At 41.4% G+C, this 19096-nt stretch overlaps 1 protein-coding gene across 4 annotated transcripts in view; it reads right to left on the bottom strand.

Moving 5' to 3' along the window:
* GALNT7 (polypeptide N-acetylgalactosaminyltransferase 7) overlaps positions 1-19096 on the bottom strand; it is a 112945-nt gene that overhangs the window by 79258 nt on the left and 14591 nt on the right. For 2 of the 4 annotated variants that reach the window (XR_010430121.1, XM_064652477.1), the window contains exon 1: positions 5788-6310. Coding sequence is in view for 2 of the 4 variants with exons in the window: in XM_064652477.1 (XP_064508547.1) it covers positions 5788-5913 (126 nt within the window). In the remaining 2 variants the exon portion in view is untranslated. Of the gene's footprint in view, positions 1-5787; positions 6311-8234; positions 8377-11477; positions 11601-19096 lie in introns of those variants that run through there. The other 2 variants (XM_064652478.1, XM_064652476.1) reach the window with 2 other exon arrangements.

Here is a 19096-nt window from a genome sequence, read left to right as displayed (position 1 = left end):
TAGACTTGAGATAATAATGAGTTCTTTACCTAACTTAATACAAGCGATCTTAATGACAAGAGAGTTCAAGAAACTTTTAATGCAATCTATATATGTATACATAAATTGTAGGTATTATGTAGGTTCTCTTTTTTTCCATTTCTTCACATTATTTGCTTTGTGGTCATTGATTCTGCAACATAACTCAAAGCATTTGTCAAATTATTTCCCTTTTAATATGATAGGGATTGGGGTTTTTACGCTCTCCCAAGGGTGATAGATTTTTACAAGTTTTTTCAAAGCCAATTTAGATGAAAGCACACATTAAAAAAAATAGCATTTAATATCTCAAAACATTTTGCCTATTACTGTTGCTAGCAACACTGAAGATTACTCTAATAAGTGATGCTTACTTTCCACAATGGCAGTAGTTTGGCTATAGCAAGCTCACTAGCTCACTGTGCACAGATTTCAAACAGAACTTGTTGAGCACAAAAAATTTGCCAAGGTGTTAATTTCTGCTGAATGTTCTGTGACAAGTAGTGACTTATTATAGCTTTGATTGGAGAAGGCAGCGTGGCTACATCTAGCCCTGCACCTGTATGGAGCTTTTCATACCCAGGTGATGCACGATGGTGTTGAGCTTCCAGATAATACCAGAGTGGCAGAACCGATGCAGTGCCCTTTGTGTTAGGTCTCATGCAATTATGGAAAGGCAAACAACTCAAAAAAGTGACCAACATATAGATACAAAGCAATTGGAGAGAGACTATTTTGTTATTTAATCACCCGTGTACCACCATGTTTTTAGCAAGTTCAGACAACTTGAATACCTTCACTACTGAACACCACTCTCCCTGTTACATCAGATTTACCATCCTATTTTGACTCCTGCCTTTCCACCAGTAATTGTATCAACTTCAAATTCCTATGTCTCAGTTTCTTTTCTAAACACACTTGCCATTATTCCTGAAGGGAAAGTGAAGAATTTCCTCTGGGATATACACCACAAAGAATCTAATTTAAACCACAATAACACTTCAAGTTCAGTCTGCAACTTGTCATTAAGATCTCAGTGACAGTCCAGCCAAGCTATACAGGATATTAGCAGTTCTTAAAGTGGGGCAGAAGAGGTGTCACCAGAAAGCTCAAAAATGTCCGTTCAGCTTTTTTCTCTTTTTTTTCTAATGCTTCTGCCTCCACATCATAAATTCTCCACCTTCTATTGTCCATGTGGGAATTATAATGTTTAAACTTGGCAGTCAGTGAAGGCCCATAGCCCCAGCTGCAAGCCCATCATCTGGTTTCCTGAACCAGAAGGACGTGCTAGAATCGCCACCTGCAGTAGGGCACTCAGCAAAGTCTCCTCTCCTGCTCCAAGGGCAACCACTCATCCCTCACTCTGGCATGGCTGCTGTGACATCTGGCAGCAAGGACAGCTAACAGCTAACTGTCCTGGCTGGGAGACGAGAGTATAAATGTCTAAGGGTGGGAAAATGACCTCAAAAGCTCCTATTAAGTTATAAAGCACTGAAAGCATGTCTGGTATAGGAGAAATGCATGATGTCAAGGGGTGGTAGGAGGAAGGAGACAGTTGTCCAACTTTTTAAGCCACCCAAAAAAAGCCCTGGGAACACAGTACAGAAAGTCTGAGAATTGTTGACAAACAAATATGATGGGAACAAAAGCCCATTAAAAACATGCCGCTTACAGACACAAAAAATTAAATACCTTCAATATACAAGAAGCCCGTCAGTGGCTCAGGTGCAGTGGCTATGGGAAATACTGAAAATACTGTAATGCTTCAAATCTGAAGCACCATGTTCCCAGATATGAGGCCAAGCAGCCCATGCCAAATTTTCAGGAAGTTCTCCTCATCGTACACATGAACAGGACAGAACATGGAATTTATTTTGTGGGTTTATCAATCTCACCACCACATTTCTGACTTGTGCAAGGTCAGCCACATACTTCCAGCAAATCTTTTACTACCTTACTAATCCCCTTACGGAGCATAGGAACACACTGGACACTCTTCCTTACTATGTCCTTCATATGGACAAATGAATAGAGTAATTTTTATTTGGTCAGATTCAGAGAGTTAAAGTTGACTTATAGTACATTTACTCCAAATATGCTTTCGATTTTTCAGTAATGAATCTTTCTTTACTGTTTTGGTCCTATGGTTCTGCCTGCTGTACTACCTACTCCTTGACAACACCAGCTTTCAAGGCTGTGCCTCTGAGGCTGATCATTAGTGACACACCTTGCTGGAGACCAGCAAGTACTATAGCTGGGATCTCTACAGCAGTCTTCTTCTGATGAATGGCCTCAAAGGTGTGATTGGCTCATGGTGCAGGGCCAGGAGCTGGACTTGACAATCCTGATGGGTCCCTTCCAACTCAGCGTATTCGCTGAATCTATGATTCTCAGTCACTTCCTGCTGCCTCCAAAACTGTGACCCCTTGACCAGAAGAGCAGAAGGTATCAGAAAACATCCAAGAGACACCACAACATGCTAATTAAATCAATGATTCTACCTAATCTTTTACCACAGCCATAAACAATAGAATCCTTGCCTAAATATTCAGTAGCTTTGCAGTCCTTACTAAGCAGGCAACCTTACTTACAAAAAAGCTGATGTTCATTTAAAGACTCTGAGGACAGATGTTAATATATTTTCATTGTTTCTATTTGGTTTAGATTGAAAACTGAAAGCTTGTATGGATAAGAGTGATTTTATTGTCTTTGGATATTTCTGATAATGCAAATAAATACTTTACCTCTCCCTCCAAATCCCACAGCACTTTTTCCTCAAATAGATTCTTGGAGAAAGTTCCACAGTTGGGTTATCTGGAGAAGACTTTTGTCCTCCCAACTTCTACATATGCTTTCAATGAACATAGCATCTGTGGGAATCTTCCATGAGAAAGAAAGGTCTTATCTCCAACTGTCTGTATTACTGTTATTACTTCTTTGTTCTCTCATTTCCTTCCTAAACAGCCACTTCTCCACTTTCATTTTTATTTTGAAAACTCTCTGTACATTAATCTTTTTAATTCTCCAAAAGAACTCTGAAATCTTTTATCAGTAGAAAAAACCATAACAGTATTCGAAGGAATAATTTTTTAAAGGTACATAGTCATAACACTACAAGGTCTTCAATATTACCTATTGTCTGCTGCTGTAAGCAGGAAAAGATTCAAGGTTACAACTAAAAAAGAATAACATGGCAGATCTTTTGATCTTTAATGTTTCGGTGTTATTAAAAAGTGACAAGGGTTACAGTGCAGAGAGGGAAAGGGTACTGCTGAGGTTAGCTAAAAAAAGCTAAATTCTATTTTAAACTGGCACTGTCTGAGGAGGAATTTTATACTTGTTAGCTAGAGCTTTCAACACAAGCAAAGGGAGGAGGGTGTTGTACAGGAAGAAGAAGAATTAATCTGTCATCTTTGGCTTAACAAACTTTCGGGCAACTAACAACAGAGCAAACACACACATTTGTAGAACTGAACAACATGCACAGCACTACATTTTAAAGAAACAGTTAAGATTAAACTACTTCCCGCATCCTGAAGCTGTACCAATGCACAGTCTGTTTCCAGGTGTTGCAGGGAGCACACCACAAGATACAAGACCACCTCTTGGGATCAGCTCTGCCTCTCCTAGCATAGTGCAGGGCATGCAGGTCCTAATCTCTGAACATATTGAGCTCTGACAGCTCCCCAGAAATATGCTGTGAAGCATTGCTAGCAGGGAATGCAGTCATTACTGCTTAACTACTATTCCTTACCTGAGCAGCTTCTGAGGTGGAAGGTACTCCAAACCAAAACACAGATTTAGTAATAACGATACTGTTTCCCGGAAAATGATGAAGCAGCATGTGTTACCCACTCTCATATATATCACAACAGCAAGTAAATAGCTGATCTAGCTAATGAACCAGATATTCTGTTTAGATTTCATCATTGTCAGTGTTTACTCAATATGATTATATTTGTTCTCAACAAAGACTGAATTATTTCCTGAGATGGCTGTCATGGATATTTCCTCCTCCAGTCAAGAGAGGGTAATCAAGACAGAATGCTGCTTTATCAGGGGCTGGACCGTAAAAACTCTTCCAATCCCTTTACTGGCATACACACCAGATAGAAAAGATTTCTGAATTAGACCTCACATGGGAATGGAAGTAGATACAAGGGTTCAGCCCAAAAGTCTCCAAGTAAAAGCATTTAGGCTCATAAGAAAGGACAGCATGATTCATTACAGCACCTGAGTAAGCTGACAAAGCATATGCACCATAGGGCAGTTGGCACCCCAGAATAAGCATCTGAAGATGGTCACTGCCCTACACAGCAATGCAATCACAACTACTTTTTTCCCCAGAGATTGTCACTTTGCAGGTCCGTTTACAGCCCTTTCCTGAGCACAAAAAGTAACTTGGCTGTTTTTGATGCAAATGTCTTCTCCCTGACATTTTCTTGGGAGGTATGCAAATAAATTCCTGAAGATTTTTCTGCACACAGAAAAGCTCATGTTGTGTCTAGAAGACCAGATTACAGAAACTTCACTATTTAGTAAACTGCTTATCTCCAAAAGAACCACTGTGGCCTATTACCTCAGCAGTAACTGCCAAGATACAGCAAACTGTAACAGCTTCAGAAGACAGAACATTTGCTGAAGGAGTTTGGAGTCATTTCCAGTTTTTGAAAGCAAGAGTTCTGTCAGTTCACTTGCCTTCCACAATTATTGAAAGCAGCACACTAGAGAGGGCCAAGATCATTAGCAAACACATCTTAAAAGATCCCTTTTTAAGATAATCACTGGCAAATTTTATGACTTTTCCAAGATTATTTTAATCTTGGCTAATCTTACTTCAAGCAGATCTCCTTAAGTCCAGTTACATTCCTGAGCTCTAAAACATCTGGTGAAAACGGAAGAAGCACTTTGACTTCTTCTGAGACCCTGGTGTCAAAGGGTCAGATTATTCTCACCTGACTAATACAAGGCCACGGCAAGACTTGCTCTGCAGATTTGTTCTGACATCCTGAAGCTTTTCTGGATGCGCTGCCCACCTAACACCTCACCATTTCGGGTTGGAAGATCTGCACCGCCAGCTGGAGAAAGCCTTTTGGCTTTCCGTGCGCTGTTTTTAAATCACCTGATCTGCTGCTTCTCCTTGGCAAAGCCTGCCGTTTGGTTAGAAAAGCGCCAGGAAGCCGATCCGCGGCGGCTAGGTGAGTTGGCGAGGGAACACCTGCACCCTTTGTTGAACCTCTAGGGAGACCTTTGCAGGACACTTACACGCAGCGGACATCGGCGCAGGTATTTAGGGATGGAAAAGCCCCAAAGGGGAGACGAACCCACAGGTTTCGGGTTCCCAGGGCACCGCCGGCGGGGAAGTCCCGGGGAGTGAGGGAAGGGCCCCGGCGGGACCCTGCCCGAAACACCGCGCCGGCGGCGGGCACCAGGTGGGCGGGGGGCAGTGGCGGCCCCGCGCCGGGTGGGGCGGCGCGGATCGGACAGCGGGGATCGGACATCGCCCGGGCTGGGCCGCCGGGGTCGCTCGGAACACGGCTTCCCCGATCCCCGCCGCGGGCAGCTCCACGGCGCGGCGCCGCCCGGGCTCCGGGGGCCGGATGAGGCCGGCCCCGCCGCTTCGCGCTCCCCTCTCAGGCCTGCAAGGCTCCGCAGGCCGCAGCCCGGGCAGCCGCCCCCCAGCCGTCCGCAGCCGCCGCCGGTCACAGCCCGGGCGGGGTCCCCGCCACCCGCTCCGTCGCGCCCGCCCCGGCGCCGCCGCGCACTCACCCGCGTCCGTCCCGGGAGATCCGGCTCCTCGGCGCGGGGCGACAGCGAGGACCAGAGCAGCAGCAGCCCCAAGAAGCTGCCCGCCAGCAGCACGGCGCGCAGCAGGAAGCCCAGCTTCAGCCGCATCCTCTCGCCCGCCCTCTGCCTCCCGCCGCCGCGCACGCAGCGCCCGGCCCCGCGCACCGGCCGCCTTCCGCCCCCCGCGGCACGGCACGGCCCCGCCGCCGCTCCCCCGCCTCCCCCGGCCGCCGCTGCTCTCCGGCAGCCGCCCGCCTGCGGAGGCTGTCCTCCCGCCGCCGCACGTACAAACTTTCTTTTTTTCTTTTTTTTTTTTTTTTCTGTTTCTCCCTTTTTTTTCCTCCCTCCCCCGCTCCGCCCCGGCAGGCTCCCTGCTGCGGGCTGCGCGCCTGCCTCCCCGCCGGGCGCAGCGGCCGGGGTGATGCGGAGCAGGAAGTGGCCGCCGCGGCAGCCGCGGTTCCACGTGGCCGCCCCGCACCGGGGCGGGGGCGCCTCGCCCCGGGCAGCCGCTCGCTCCTGCCCCCGCCCCGGCCGCCCCGCCGGGAGTGCGCTCCCGCGCACCTGCTGCCGCCCGCACCGCGGCTGCACCCCGCCGGCAAGGGGGAGGAGTGGGAGAGCTCGAGGGGGGCTTGGGCTTTCCCAGCTGGGTGGGCAGCGCTGCTCGGGCACCGACTATTAAAAATTAAGGTGCAAACGCTTAACTTGAAGGGTTGTCATAGGCATAGGGTAACACAGGCCCGTTAATTGCGTGCAGCCTGGGCAGAGTAGCACTGGAAAGGCTACAGATTTTTCTTGCGGATAGCAGATTAAGTACAAGATTACAGAGATGCTATCAGCCCCATAGGTTGTGTGTTTTGTTACTAATTTTCTGCACTAAAAGTTAGGCATCCTATTTCCTCCTTTGGAGAAATCTGACACGTGCGCGCACACACACAAACATGATAATGTAAGCTCTCCACAAAGCAGAGTGATGCAAGAAGAATACAATTTAATACTTTTGCCTCTTCTGTGTATTCAGTATTATCCGCTTGCTTTGATGATTTTTAGTTCTAATTCTTGCACGCACTGGAAGGATATCAGATCCATGGATTCTGAATATTAACTTTCAATGATAAGGAGTATAGAAATGAAACAGGATATTACACCCTGAACAGGATTACTTTGGAGGAAAAAAAATCCCCACACCTAAGTAACCTTTGTAGCTGGACACACCCAAACACAGAAGTCTTTGTTTATTCGTATAACTTGTGCTATAGCACTGTGTGCTTTTTTTTCTTCCCCATTCTGTAAGATCAAGGTATGAGACGTAGACAAATGCGATGTTTAAGGCATGTGCAACAGCCCTAATCCTTACAGGTGTTTGCACAGCCTTGTGACTTTCACAGGTCCTCAGAACTGTTTTCCCCAAACCCCCTCCCTGTTTGCAGTTGCAGTAATTAGACAAACATCCCAACACAAAGGTTTAGGTGACTGTTTTCAGGTAGGTAACAGCATCTGCACAGGGCTGGGAGAGATTGGGGTTTTTTGCTGGGAAAGACATGAGTTGGGGTACCCAGCTCTGAACAGATCCCTTGGCTTCCTGAGCCTGGAAGGAAAAGGCAAGCTGCGGCTGTAAACTCTGGAGCTCTGTAGGCTGTCAAAGAAGTATAGAAGTATTTTCCCCATGTCTTGTTTCATTCCTTTCTGGAGACCTTATGGCAGCAAACGGTGCTCTTTCCTCATGTTGTTTCATTCTCCGTGTTTGGGATCCCTTTTTAGTCTCCTGTGCTGTTGCTCTCAGCACATTCAAGAAGAGTAAAACAAAAAAAAGTTACACTTAGCACTGCATGGAGGGTACAGTAAAACTCGCTACAGCCATGGGATGTGATACCACTGCTGCTGCTTCTCAGAGCTGAGAGTGACAGGGACAGAGCTCTCTGCATGCCAAGTTGATACGATGAAAACTCACATTTGTAAGGCTGCCTGCCAAAACTGGGTTTGAGGGTTTTTTGATATGAAGGTGTATGTTCTGTTGAAACCCACAGGCAAACCACATATCTATCATTATCACAGAGAGCTCCACGCTAGACAATGACCAAGAGTTTTGTTGGTTTGGTTTTAGATACCCAAAGTCTTGCTGTCAGTGTATTCCCCCATTAGTTGTCTGAGGACAGTGGCTTCTGTACAGGGCATTTTAAAAACTCTGCATTTTACCCTGAAAGAGAAGAAGTTGAAGACCACTGGGAGGCAGTACGGGGCAATGGAGAGGGTGTTCATGCCAGCCAGCCCCTCTCTCTTCCAGAACCGCCAATGACAGGAGACTGGAGAAGGCATCATGTTTCTGCTTGACTATTACACCTGCCTGCCCTGGTGCCTTCACAACAGGGAGAACCACCTGCTCATGCACTGGCCAGGCAGTCTGGCTCCAGAAGTATTAGATTAATACTGACCTTGGAAGTAGTTTTATTTCAGTTGTATCCTCATTAAGGATATGCTGAAGTTTCAAATTCTGAGCTTACAGTTTCTCCTGTGTAGTAAAGTGCCTAAGAAGACCTGCAGAACATATTTTCACTCTTGTTGAATTCGTACCACCTAAGACAGAAAATGCAAATTAAAGTTGGCTTTGAATTGCCTGCAGTAACATTCAAAACCACTTTTCAAAGTCTTTTATGGCCTGGAGGGGAAAAGAGAGAGAGTTAAGCACAAATTGTTGCCTCTCTCAGTTACAAAATATGAGTATATATATAAATATATATATATATAAATATAAATCATGACACTTGTACTATCCAGGCAGCACTAAAACAAGACACAATTCTGACTGTTATTAGGGAGTTAATCAACCTCTTTTAGACTGATATTCAGTCATTCAAATGTTTCAAATATACTGGCAACTGTCATAATGTTTGTATTTATATATGGACATCTACTGCTTGTTGGACAGAGATCGTTATGTTCGCTTCTCCAGCTATGCCTCCAAATAAATATCCAATGGCATATAAGTCATTACAAAGTCTTGCTGCTCTTGAACCAGAGACCTGGAGGTGAGGTATCCGATTACCAATCCCCTAAGCCATGCAGTTGCCTTATTGCTGGGGATTTGGGGGATGGTGTCTGGAGCAGGGTCACTAACAAATGTCAGAATCTCATGCAGTTGCTCACATGGGAGAAGCATCTGGATTTGGATGTGCCTCTTAACTCTTGTCCTGAATATTTGGCCGGAATAAAACAAACTGCTTCAACACAACATCTGAAAGGAAATTCCTATAGACTTTTGTACCTATCAAGATGAAAGTAATGTATTACAAAGTTCATAACGCAACAAACTGCTGTAAAGGCTTGACTGTACATAACCCCCCCATTTTACTCATCTGAGGGGGATTTTTCTGTCGAAACATAGGTGGTCTTTGTAAAATCTACAAGTCAGAGACCACCTTTTCTTTCTGCTCAGTGTGGTGAGCACAAAACACAAGTGGGTTTTTTCCCATGTAAACAGGTTCTTTGAAATTAGCCTTGGTGTACTGGTTTGGGCTAGGATAGAGTTTATCTTCATAGTAGCTGTATGGGGATACATTTTGGATTTGTGCTGGAAACAATGTTGATAACACCGGGATGTTTTGGTTATTCCTGAGCAGTGCTTGCAGAGTCAAGGCCTCTGCCGCTCCTCACCCCACCCCATAAGCAAGCAGCCTGTATGTGCACAAGGAGTTGGTAGGGGACACAGTTGGGACAGCTGATCCCAACTGACCAAAGGGATATTCCATACCATAGGGTGTCATGCTCAGCATATGAAGCTGGGGGAAGAAGGAGGAAGAGGGGACATTTGGAGTGATGATATTTGTCTTCCCAAGTCACTGTTACACATGATGGAGCCCTTTTCTTCTGGGGAAGCCCTTTTCTTCTGGCTGAACACCTGCCTGCCCAAGGGAAGAGGTAAATAAATTCCTTGTTTTGCTTTGCTTGTGTGCATGACTTTACTTATTTAACTGTCTTTATCTCGACCCAAAGGTTTTCTCACTTTTACCCTTCCAGTTCTTTCTCCCATCCTGCTGGGATTGAGTGAGTGAGAGGTGATATGGTGCTTAGTTGACAGCTGGGGTTAAACCATGACAAATGGATTGTAGACTTCAAGAAATTTCACTTTCCTTAGATGTTTCCAGATATAACTACCAACACTTTATTTAGTGCAGTATTTCACTACGTGATATACTCTAGCCTTCATATAACAGCAAGCTTGGTCATGCTTTGATTAAAGAAAGCGTTGGAAAATGCCAGCTGGCAGACAGTAACTTGCTTTCCTAAACTGAATACTCTCAACACAAGCAACACCTCTGCTCTAGTGAAACCTTTCAGCTCCATGTAATTCCTTTTCCCATCCTTTCCAACCTCCCCTGCTTCACTTTCTTCACTTTTAAGATCATTTGCATGTAGATAGTCATCTATGAACAAAGCCTATGCTGTTTTCCATATTGCTACTTTGGACCTGAGGTGAGCTGGCCATTGACACATATGGAAAACATGTGTAGTGTATTACCCTTACAGCAGATCTATTAGTGCTGCATATTGAAGTCTTGGGATGTCCATGTGGAATCCAAGACATACCTTCCCTAGTTTGCATCTGAGGGATTGCACACTCAATGTGTGGCTGGAGAAGCCTTGCCAGATCTACCTTAATTAGTATTAAACAGGCTCATACTCCTTTCTGACACCATTCCCAGCATTGAGGGGTTTGCAGTAAGATTCTGGATTAATAAGGTGGTCGCTGCTTGGAATAATCCAGAAGGGCAGAGTTTGGCATACGTTATGATGAAGATAAATCTATGCCCTAAATATTTACAATGTGTGTATATTTAACCTCAGAGTCGATAAAAAGGAAACTGAAGTACAGCATTTTAAATTCTTCCTAATTTCTGAGATTGTTTTAAAAGTACTTTAATTCAAGTAAGTGCCTCTCAGTAGTATCTAATACATGCTTTTGCAACTTAGACCAGGATGTGCTTAATCTTCATTGTTTAGTGTTCATGATTTCCAGTCTTCAGTACCATTTTTCCTGTAATTCTCAACTATCCTTTTTTCAAGCTAGAGGTTTAGCCATGCATATCCTACCAAAAAATTCTTCTTCGGTATTTCAGGATTTGAATGGATGCTTCTGGCAGAGTGCTGTTTGCCTCCTTTGCTTTTCCTGTCACTTTTATGAAGAACATGTTATGAAGTTCCTGTCATTACATTTAGCCCCCATACTCCTGTCATGCCTACTTAGTCTGTTTTTCTCCTACAGTATCACCTCTAGCTCTTCTTCTCTTTTCCCACACAGCAACAGTAAGCAAGCTCATTATTTTGTACTGATCTGGATGCTACCAATGTTCTGAAGACTGGAATGTAAGAATACTTTTTATTCCAGCTGCCCTTTCTGTTAATAAATACCAATCAATGTTTATGAACTATGTTGTATTGTTAATAATGCTTTTGTCTAAAGAAATTTAACTTCTTTTGCACTTACAAGTCCTCAAAATATCCACACTCAGATGAGTGTTGACAATCCTTGACAGATTTAGATCTCATTAAAATAGTGGATGGGATAGTTATGTGGGTGTTTCATTTAAGTTTGAAAAGAATTGGAATGATTCTAAGCATAGTTATGCCATTTAAAAAATAAAATATCTATTTAAATTACTTTTCAAATAAACTCTCACCTGTATTTTGAGCCAGACGTAAGTGTGAATAGTAATATATCTCAGGTCCAGAAAATTTCCCTTTCCAAGGCACCACATTTCTGAGCACTTCAAACAGAAATTAACTTGCATCATTTCCTGAATCTAGGGCAGAGAAAATTGAAATAGGTTGCTGCAATTTCTGTTATGCTGAAAAAATGAATGGTGTAAACACCCACATTTCAGATGCTGATGTACTTTTCTAATAGACTTTTCAAATATAGTAAATAAGTGGAGTTAGTTTGGTGAAATTGTCAGTCTGAACAAGATCCACAGTACCTTTGAGGGGAAAAATGGAAAAATTTACAACTGGAAATTAATTATATTTTCATATTTCTTTGGAATTTTGCTATTTAGTGATGAACTGTTGACAGTTTAACAAATAACTGTCAACTTGGGTATAATCAATTCAGTATCATTTATCAGCAACAAATCTTCAATACATTTAACAGATTTCTCTTCAGGATATATTCTGCTATATTATTCAAAATTAAACAAAACCTTACTACTGAAGATAAGAAACATTTGTAAAGCACTAGATAAGTTAAATAAAGCCAACATGTCAAATCTGCACAAGAAGAAGACCTATGAAGTTTCATAGACAAATAAAAAAAAGTAGTCAAAATTTGTTACACAATGTAACAAATAAGTGTAAGTGTGGATGTACAAAGGTTAATAGATGCTAAAACCATAGAGTTTTTTTGGTCCCTAGCTTAATCACAGGGTAAGTAAGCAAAATACTGTTTCAGAAAGTTTGGCCTGCCTCATTAATACAGAAAAGGTCAATTAATAATTACTGGGGAAAAATGGTCCAGTAAATAGATTTATAAAATAACATTGAAATAATAGAAATTGAATAACATCACAGAAATCTGCTGCACTCAGATTTTCAAACTGGGGTCCCTAGATGCCTGGGGAATGGGAATGGTGTCTGCAACAGAGAATGACAGCAAGACTGCAGCTAGTCATATAAAGTTTGTGGCATGTATCACAAACTGATAACTGGTAGTTAAGAGTCTTCATAGCAATAAATCATAAAAGAACTGTTAGGCAGCTCTGATCTTTCTTAATTCTTTGCAGATTTCATAAGCTGTGAGTTTGATGTTATTGATGGCTGGAAACAAACACCACAATGTTGTGCAGCCTCTTTCCTTAGTGAGCTGCCATTTGGAGAGAAATTCTTAAACAGTAGATTATTTCTATTATGCAGTGTCTGACACAAAGTTGTATTGATTAGTAATTCAATGAAATGATTCTATTATAAAATGCATGTTTTCTGGGAATTGCAGGCAATAGCAGCTGCTTTATCATAACACTGCACACATTCAAGTCTTCTATTAAATGCAATCATAATAAAAAAGATTTCATAAGGTCTTTAGTACACCACATAGATGCATCATTTTGTGGAAGCTTCTCACTTTTCTCAGGTCCAGTTACACACAGATATCCCTACTTGATATGAAGTAAATGATTTCCAACTTGTACAGTTTTAGCTCAGGTATCAATAGATATTTCTTTCATTTTTTTATTATGTTTTCCATTTTTTGCCAAAACTGAAAGCTAAACCAACCAACCAACGAACCAACAACTAAAAAAACCAACCCCCCCCCCAAAAAAACCAAACCCCCAAAAACTCAAATTTAAGCAACTTAAGGGAAAAATTATTAGACCTGTCAAGAAGACTTTGAAATAAAGGTGAAGAACTGTAATAAAGTCATCATCTTGGCAAGCTGAACTCCACTGCTTTTTAGTCGTCTGTGACAAGTAAGAGTGACAATGGCAGAATCTCATCCATCTTCAAATCCTTGCAGGTTTCCAGATCTCTCAGCTCACTGCCATTCAACTTCCTTTTTCTAATGTATAATGCTGTGCTGGTTTTGGCTGGGATAGAGTTAATTTTCTTTGCAGTGGCTGGTATGGGGCTGTGTTTTGGAACTGTGCTGAACACAGGGTTGGTAATATAGAGACTTTTTTTACTGCTGAGCAATACTTACACAGAGCCACGTACTGCCACACTGGCGAGGAGACTGGGGGTGTATGGGAAATTGGAAGGAGGCACACTCAGGACAAGTGGCCCAAACTGACCAAAGGGATATTCCATACCATATGATATCATGTTCAGTATATAAAGTGGGGGGGGGGGGGGAGAAGAAGGAAGGGGGGGACATTTTGAGTGATGGTGTTTGTCTTCCAAGTAACCATTACACATGATGGAGCTCTGCTCTCCTGGAGATGGCTGAACATGAGAAGCAGTGAATTAATTCCTTGGTTTGCTCTGCTTGTGTGTGTGGCTTTTGCTTTCTCTATTAAACTGTATTTATCTCAAACCATGACTTTTCTAGCGTTAACTCTTATGATTCTGTCCCTGATCCCGCTGGTGGGGTAGTGAGCAAGTGGCTGAGTGGAGCTTGGATGCTGGCTGGGGTTAAACCATGGCAAACTGCCGTGATTTAAAAACTGGTTGGCTGAATATTCCACTTAAACTAAAACTTCTCTAAATTCCCAGCTATGTGCAATTACCAGGAAGCAAATCTCTAGACTGTACTTTAAGTCTGGCTTAACTAACTCTTTCTTCTGAGTAGTTTGCTCAATTTAGGGACACCCTTTAGATTTAGACATTAGTTGGAGTTTACAAAGTGGGGAAAGATTGATTTAAAGTTTTATCCTTAAAAAAAAAATTAAAAAATCACCGGTTTCAACTTGAAAAGCATACTTAAGGAGGAGAAGACTATTTCAATTAACATTATTTCAAATTAAACTGAAAAATCACCAATTTATTCTAATTCCCATTCATTGACCCTTTGAGTAATGAAAGCTGGTCCTGTAAATCTTAGGCCAAAATGAAGTTTATTCCATTCCTGATTTACTATCAGCAACTCTGGCATATTTGTATATATATAAAAATAAACAGAGCATCTGTGTAATTAACAGATTTTTCTTTTTCTTTTCATGCTCAAATGGTGCTATGGGACAAAGTAGAAGTGATAGGAAAACCACAATCTGTTAAAGCATGGGAATTCACAGCTGAACTTTTGTAGACTCTTGGCTAACTGCCTGAAAAACCTGGTTGACTTCTTACTAACCTACAAGATACAGGAAGCAAACATGTCTTCAAAACATTTTAGATTTAAATAAGCAGGCTTACAATATGAATGAAAATTAATGTAATAATTTGCCTTGCTTTCAGGTTTATATCCAAACAGTCTTTCCAAAATTGCCCTTCTAAGTCTTTGGTGTCAGGGCTGAAAGCAGGAGATAGAGGCACTGTTCCTCAAAACATTTAGGTCAGCTCTGATACTCTCTGGCATGTATCTAGGCCACATCTAATTAATCCCAGACTATTCCATCACTGCTAGATTACCTCTGTCGACTTCTCCCTCAGAAACCTGGCAGCAAAGATTTTTTACCTTAGGTGAGGAATTTCCCTTTTCTAAAGGCAAATGGGAGTGGTTTGTTTCATCGTCTAACTACATAATGTTTATGCAACAATTTACAGAGCCCTTAAGATGTAAAGCATTTAGTAGAGGTGAATACCTTCACTTGAAATTACTGGAAATTACAGATTTAAACAGAGCCAAGATTTCACCCACGATTGTGTTTAGGATAAAATTTAGCAGCTTTCTCAGCTCTAAGTTTGATGCTGCTATTCAAAAGAATTACATATTTTTTCTTTTTCTAAGCCAAATGTGAATACAAAGTGTTTGATCAAAGTAAGACCAGAAAATACAGAAGATCTGAAAAACAGAATAAGAATTCCATCTAAAAGCCTATTGGAGATCAGAAAAAGTTAAGGAACTAAATTGTATTTGTCCACTTTAGGCTGCAGTCTACAGGTCATTACTAGAATTACATAAACAATTTGCAAAGACACTCCTCAGCTCCAGGTGATAGTTAAATCAAGATCAACTAGCACTGTGGAGCAGCAGATATGCAATTGGTGACCACTAAAAAATAACCCGGTGCACTTACTGAACTAAGGATACACTACATCCATCTTCTGTATCACAATAGTGAAGCACAGAATCGCAGTACTAAAAATAGAGCATTAATTAGCAATGCTAAATTTATATGCAATTATGCAAAGTGCTGAGTGTCTCGAACAGTACCATATTTGTATCTTGAGGGCAAAGTATCATGACTTTTGAAATCAATGCTCTATAAACATGTAATCATCTAGTATGCAAAAAGCCAGTTGATTTTTTCTTATACCTGATGAAAAGTACTAGATAATAAGACAACTTACTACTTGCAGAACCAGAAATACCTGTTATTGGAGATCTATTAATATGCACTTCAAAACATAGGCCAAGAACAGCCTAGACATTTTTGCAGTGGGTGAGGTGTGTTTTTTAACTCCACCCTCCACTTTTCAAATTATATCCTTACAATCTCCTTTAGTTAAACATCAAAAGGATTTTCCCTGCATTTTGTACAGCACTGTTGTCAAAACCTTCATTTAAATGCTTCTACTAATACCTTCTGAATTATGTAATATTACAAATGTAAATAAGATGCAGATTTTTCACATACTTGTTTCTTTCTTATGCGAGTTGATTACTAAAGCAGGAAATGCTATTCATAAATGCTCAGTACCAACACAGTAAAAAAATAATCCATATTGAAAGACTTCTTTTTTTTAACATCACTTGAGAAATAGTCAAATCAGTATCAATCATGAATTTTGCCTGTGTTGAGATTTACCTGTCCTTCAAATGTGCAGCTGATACCTGCATTAACATGTTTCACATCTGTGTTTGAGAAGTCATCTTATGTTTTTGCTCATATCAGAAGAAGAAAAGCAGATTTTATGAGATGCAGGATGAGTCCACCTGCAGAAAAAGTACATATAGGTGTATTGGATTCCATAGCCAATGCTGTGAAAGTGACAAATCCCACTGTCTTGCACTTAATGTCTTGGGATGAACTCTCAGATAGGTAAAAAAATAATGTTTTGACAGGTGAAAAATGCACACAGGCTGGTGATGTGATACTAAAAACATTCTAAGTTAGCGTAAGCCCTCACAACTCACGTTGCTATTCCACCAAGGTTCCCTACCACTATACTGGACTTCACCATAGGAGAGGAACTCTCACCTTTTTGTTGTGGCCCACATTTCTGACTGTATCTGAGAGTCCTATAAGCATATGTGGCAGGTAGGCTCTGCCTAAATTTTGGTCATGCAGCTCAATTCTGAGCTGAAGGATGAACTAGATTTATACAAGTGTTTTTAACAGTGATGGGCTTCCTGATGCTATGCATTAAGTAAAATAGCAAAATAAGCATAATGGTGCAGGGCCGAGTACCATTTCTGAGAGATTATGTCATATTTGTCCTTTTGCTTTAGAGATCTTACCCCTTCTTATGCTTCATCACTCAAACACTGTGCACACTGTGGTTTGGTGGTGGTAGCAAGATGAATACACCAAAGTGATCTCTAATCTTGCCATTTCCCATCATGTTCAGTGCTGACTAGGCTACTAAATTTTTACCACCTCTTTTTATGATCAGCCTCTCAAACACATCAGTTTCAAGTAGCTGAGCAAAAGTTACAGTTGTTGCAGTTACCTATAATCTTTGTGGGAGCATCTTGATGAAAGAGAGAGAAAGAGAGAGAGAGGAGAGAAAAAGGTGGGCTATTTGTGTGGATTCTACAGGCTCTGAACTTGGAGTGTTACTGCCCTATATCAACAGAAAAACACAAAATTATTAGTAAGAAGTGTATCATCAAGATTATGGATTTTAGATTCTGTAAGGCATAATTTTCCTTATAACACCTTATATAAAATTTCTTATAACACTAAAGTTAAACTGGTAGTTACTGCTTTGCAGACAAAGATGCACTATTAACTTAGGCAAGAGGGAGAAATAACTTGCACTGTCTGAAAGAGGAAGAGCATGTAATACATGGAAAATACATGCAATTATTTTAAAAAGAGCTTTTAAGTTTTTATGAGTGCCTGCACAACCTGCACTGTTGTTGAAAAATTAAAACAGTTCATTGTATGCCTTGAATGCTAAAGTTGCTTCATCTGATAAGATGAATGATCCTCTCTGATCATTCAAAGTTTCACCTAATTCTTTCTTTCCTTTCCTTCTATTGCCCTCTTGTTAGTCTGTCATTCTTTTTGCTCCCTCAAAACCAAAAACAAACAAATAAAAAAAGGAAATACTGTTTTATACATTATAAATTCTCATCATGCTCCTAATACCAGGATTTCCAGTTTCCTGGTCAGTTATCTGGGTAGAGTTAAATTACTCAATTCAATTATCCACAATAATTATCCACTGTCATTAGGAAGACAAGTGTTTCACCCTGCACCATGGTGCATGGAAAGGGCCAGCAACAGCATCAGCATCTACACTCACTACATAGACTAAGAAAAAGCTAGACCTTTTTAAAGCTTCTGGTGTTGCAGCCTTCTCCCTGCTCCTTGCAGGTGTAGGAGAAGCTTCTCAGAGTGATCAAACAAGCCTCCAGCACTTCAGGGTAATACCAGTCTGTTGCTGATGAAACCTGTGACCTGGTATAAAAAGCAAACAATAAGCAGAATCATTCAGCAAATGGCTGTCATGGTTCAAGAGCTTCTGATGGTCAAAGTCCTTAACAAATACCTGTAACCCTGCCTAAGCTTATGACTTTGAGGTTCCTCAGCTCTGCACAACAACACATGCCTTCATTACAACAGTCCTTGTATTAAGTGTTCCAACACCTGAGCTCTAAAGAAGTAGCAGAAATCAAGCTGAAAAGTCTTCACATAGTTTGTCTGAACACACACAACTTTCCACCAAGTATAAGCTCAGGTGTTCTGGAGATGAGCATCCTGATGAGCTTTGAATCAAGGTAAAAAAAGATAGTGCTTTCTTACCACTGTCCTGTCCAACTTCTAAAATAAAGTTGCATAAAGAACACCATTATATAAGTTGATCTATCCAGAAATCCTTAGCAGATGCATCTGGTTTTCTTCATTCTCCTGTGATGTTGTATTTCAAATTCAATACATTACTCTATGCATCTTGCTGACAGTGTTTATTTTTAAGAGCATGAAACTCTCAGTGCTCATCTATTGTTCCTGAAAGCTGACAGTGTTCTCATCATGGTACTGGCTCTCTGAAGCTAGAAAAATTAAATAGGGGCCATCCTAGGAATCGTTCTGCTTAACATCAAGAGAGAGATTCCTCTGCCTTCTGGTTTCTAAATTTCAATATGCAAAATGCAAAAAGATCCTAGGAGCTCTGCAGGCTTGGCAAGGAGTACAAAGTTCGGGTACTGTCATGCTGACCTGGTTCAGCTCTTTCTTTATCTTTCTCTGTTGTCTTTTTGCTTAGTACACTGTCTATTGCGTATCCTTGTCCTGTGTTTACTAAGTGCCTCCAGGCTGTTAGAGCACCTAAAGCATAGTGCATGTATGTGCAGTTTCTTAATCCTGGACGAAGCTGAGACCTCAAGCACACACACACAACTTATTCAGGAGTTTCAATATGTTTCAATAGATACAAAAACTCCTCAGGAATTTCAAAAGGTGTATCTGCACTAATTAGAATCTGTATCATTTGCATGCCAGAGCTTTACTCATTACCTCAAACATCCCTTACCTACTCC

Source organism: Pseudopipra pipra, chromosome 4, assembly GCF_036250125.1.
Source record: "Pseudopipra pipra isolate bDixPip1 chromosome 4, bDixPip1.hap1, whole genome shotgun sequence".
In the NCBI taxonomy this organism is placed as follows: Eukaryota; Metazoa; Chordata; class Aves; order Passeriformes; family Pipridae; genus Pseudopipra; species Pseudopipra pipra.
This window is presented reverse-complemented; position numbering and strand designations above follow the sequence as displayed.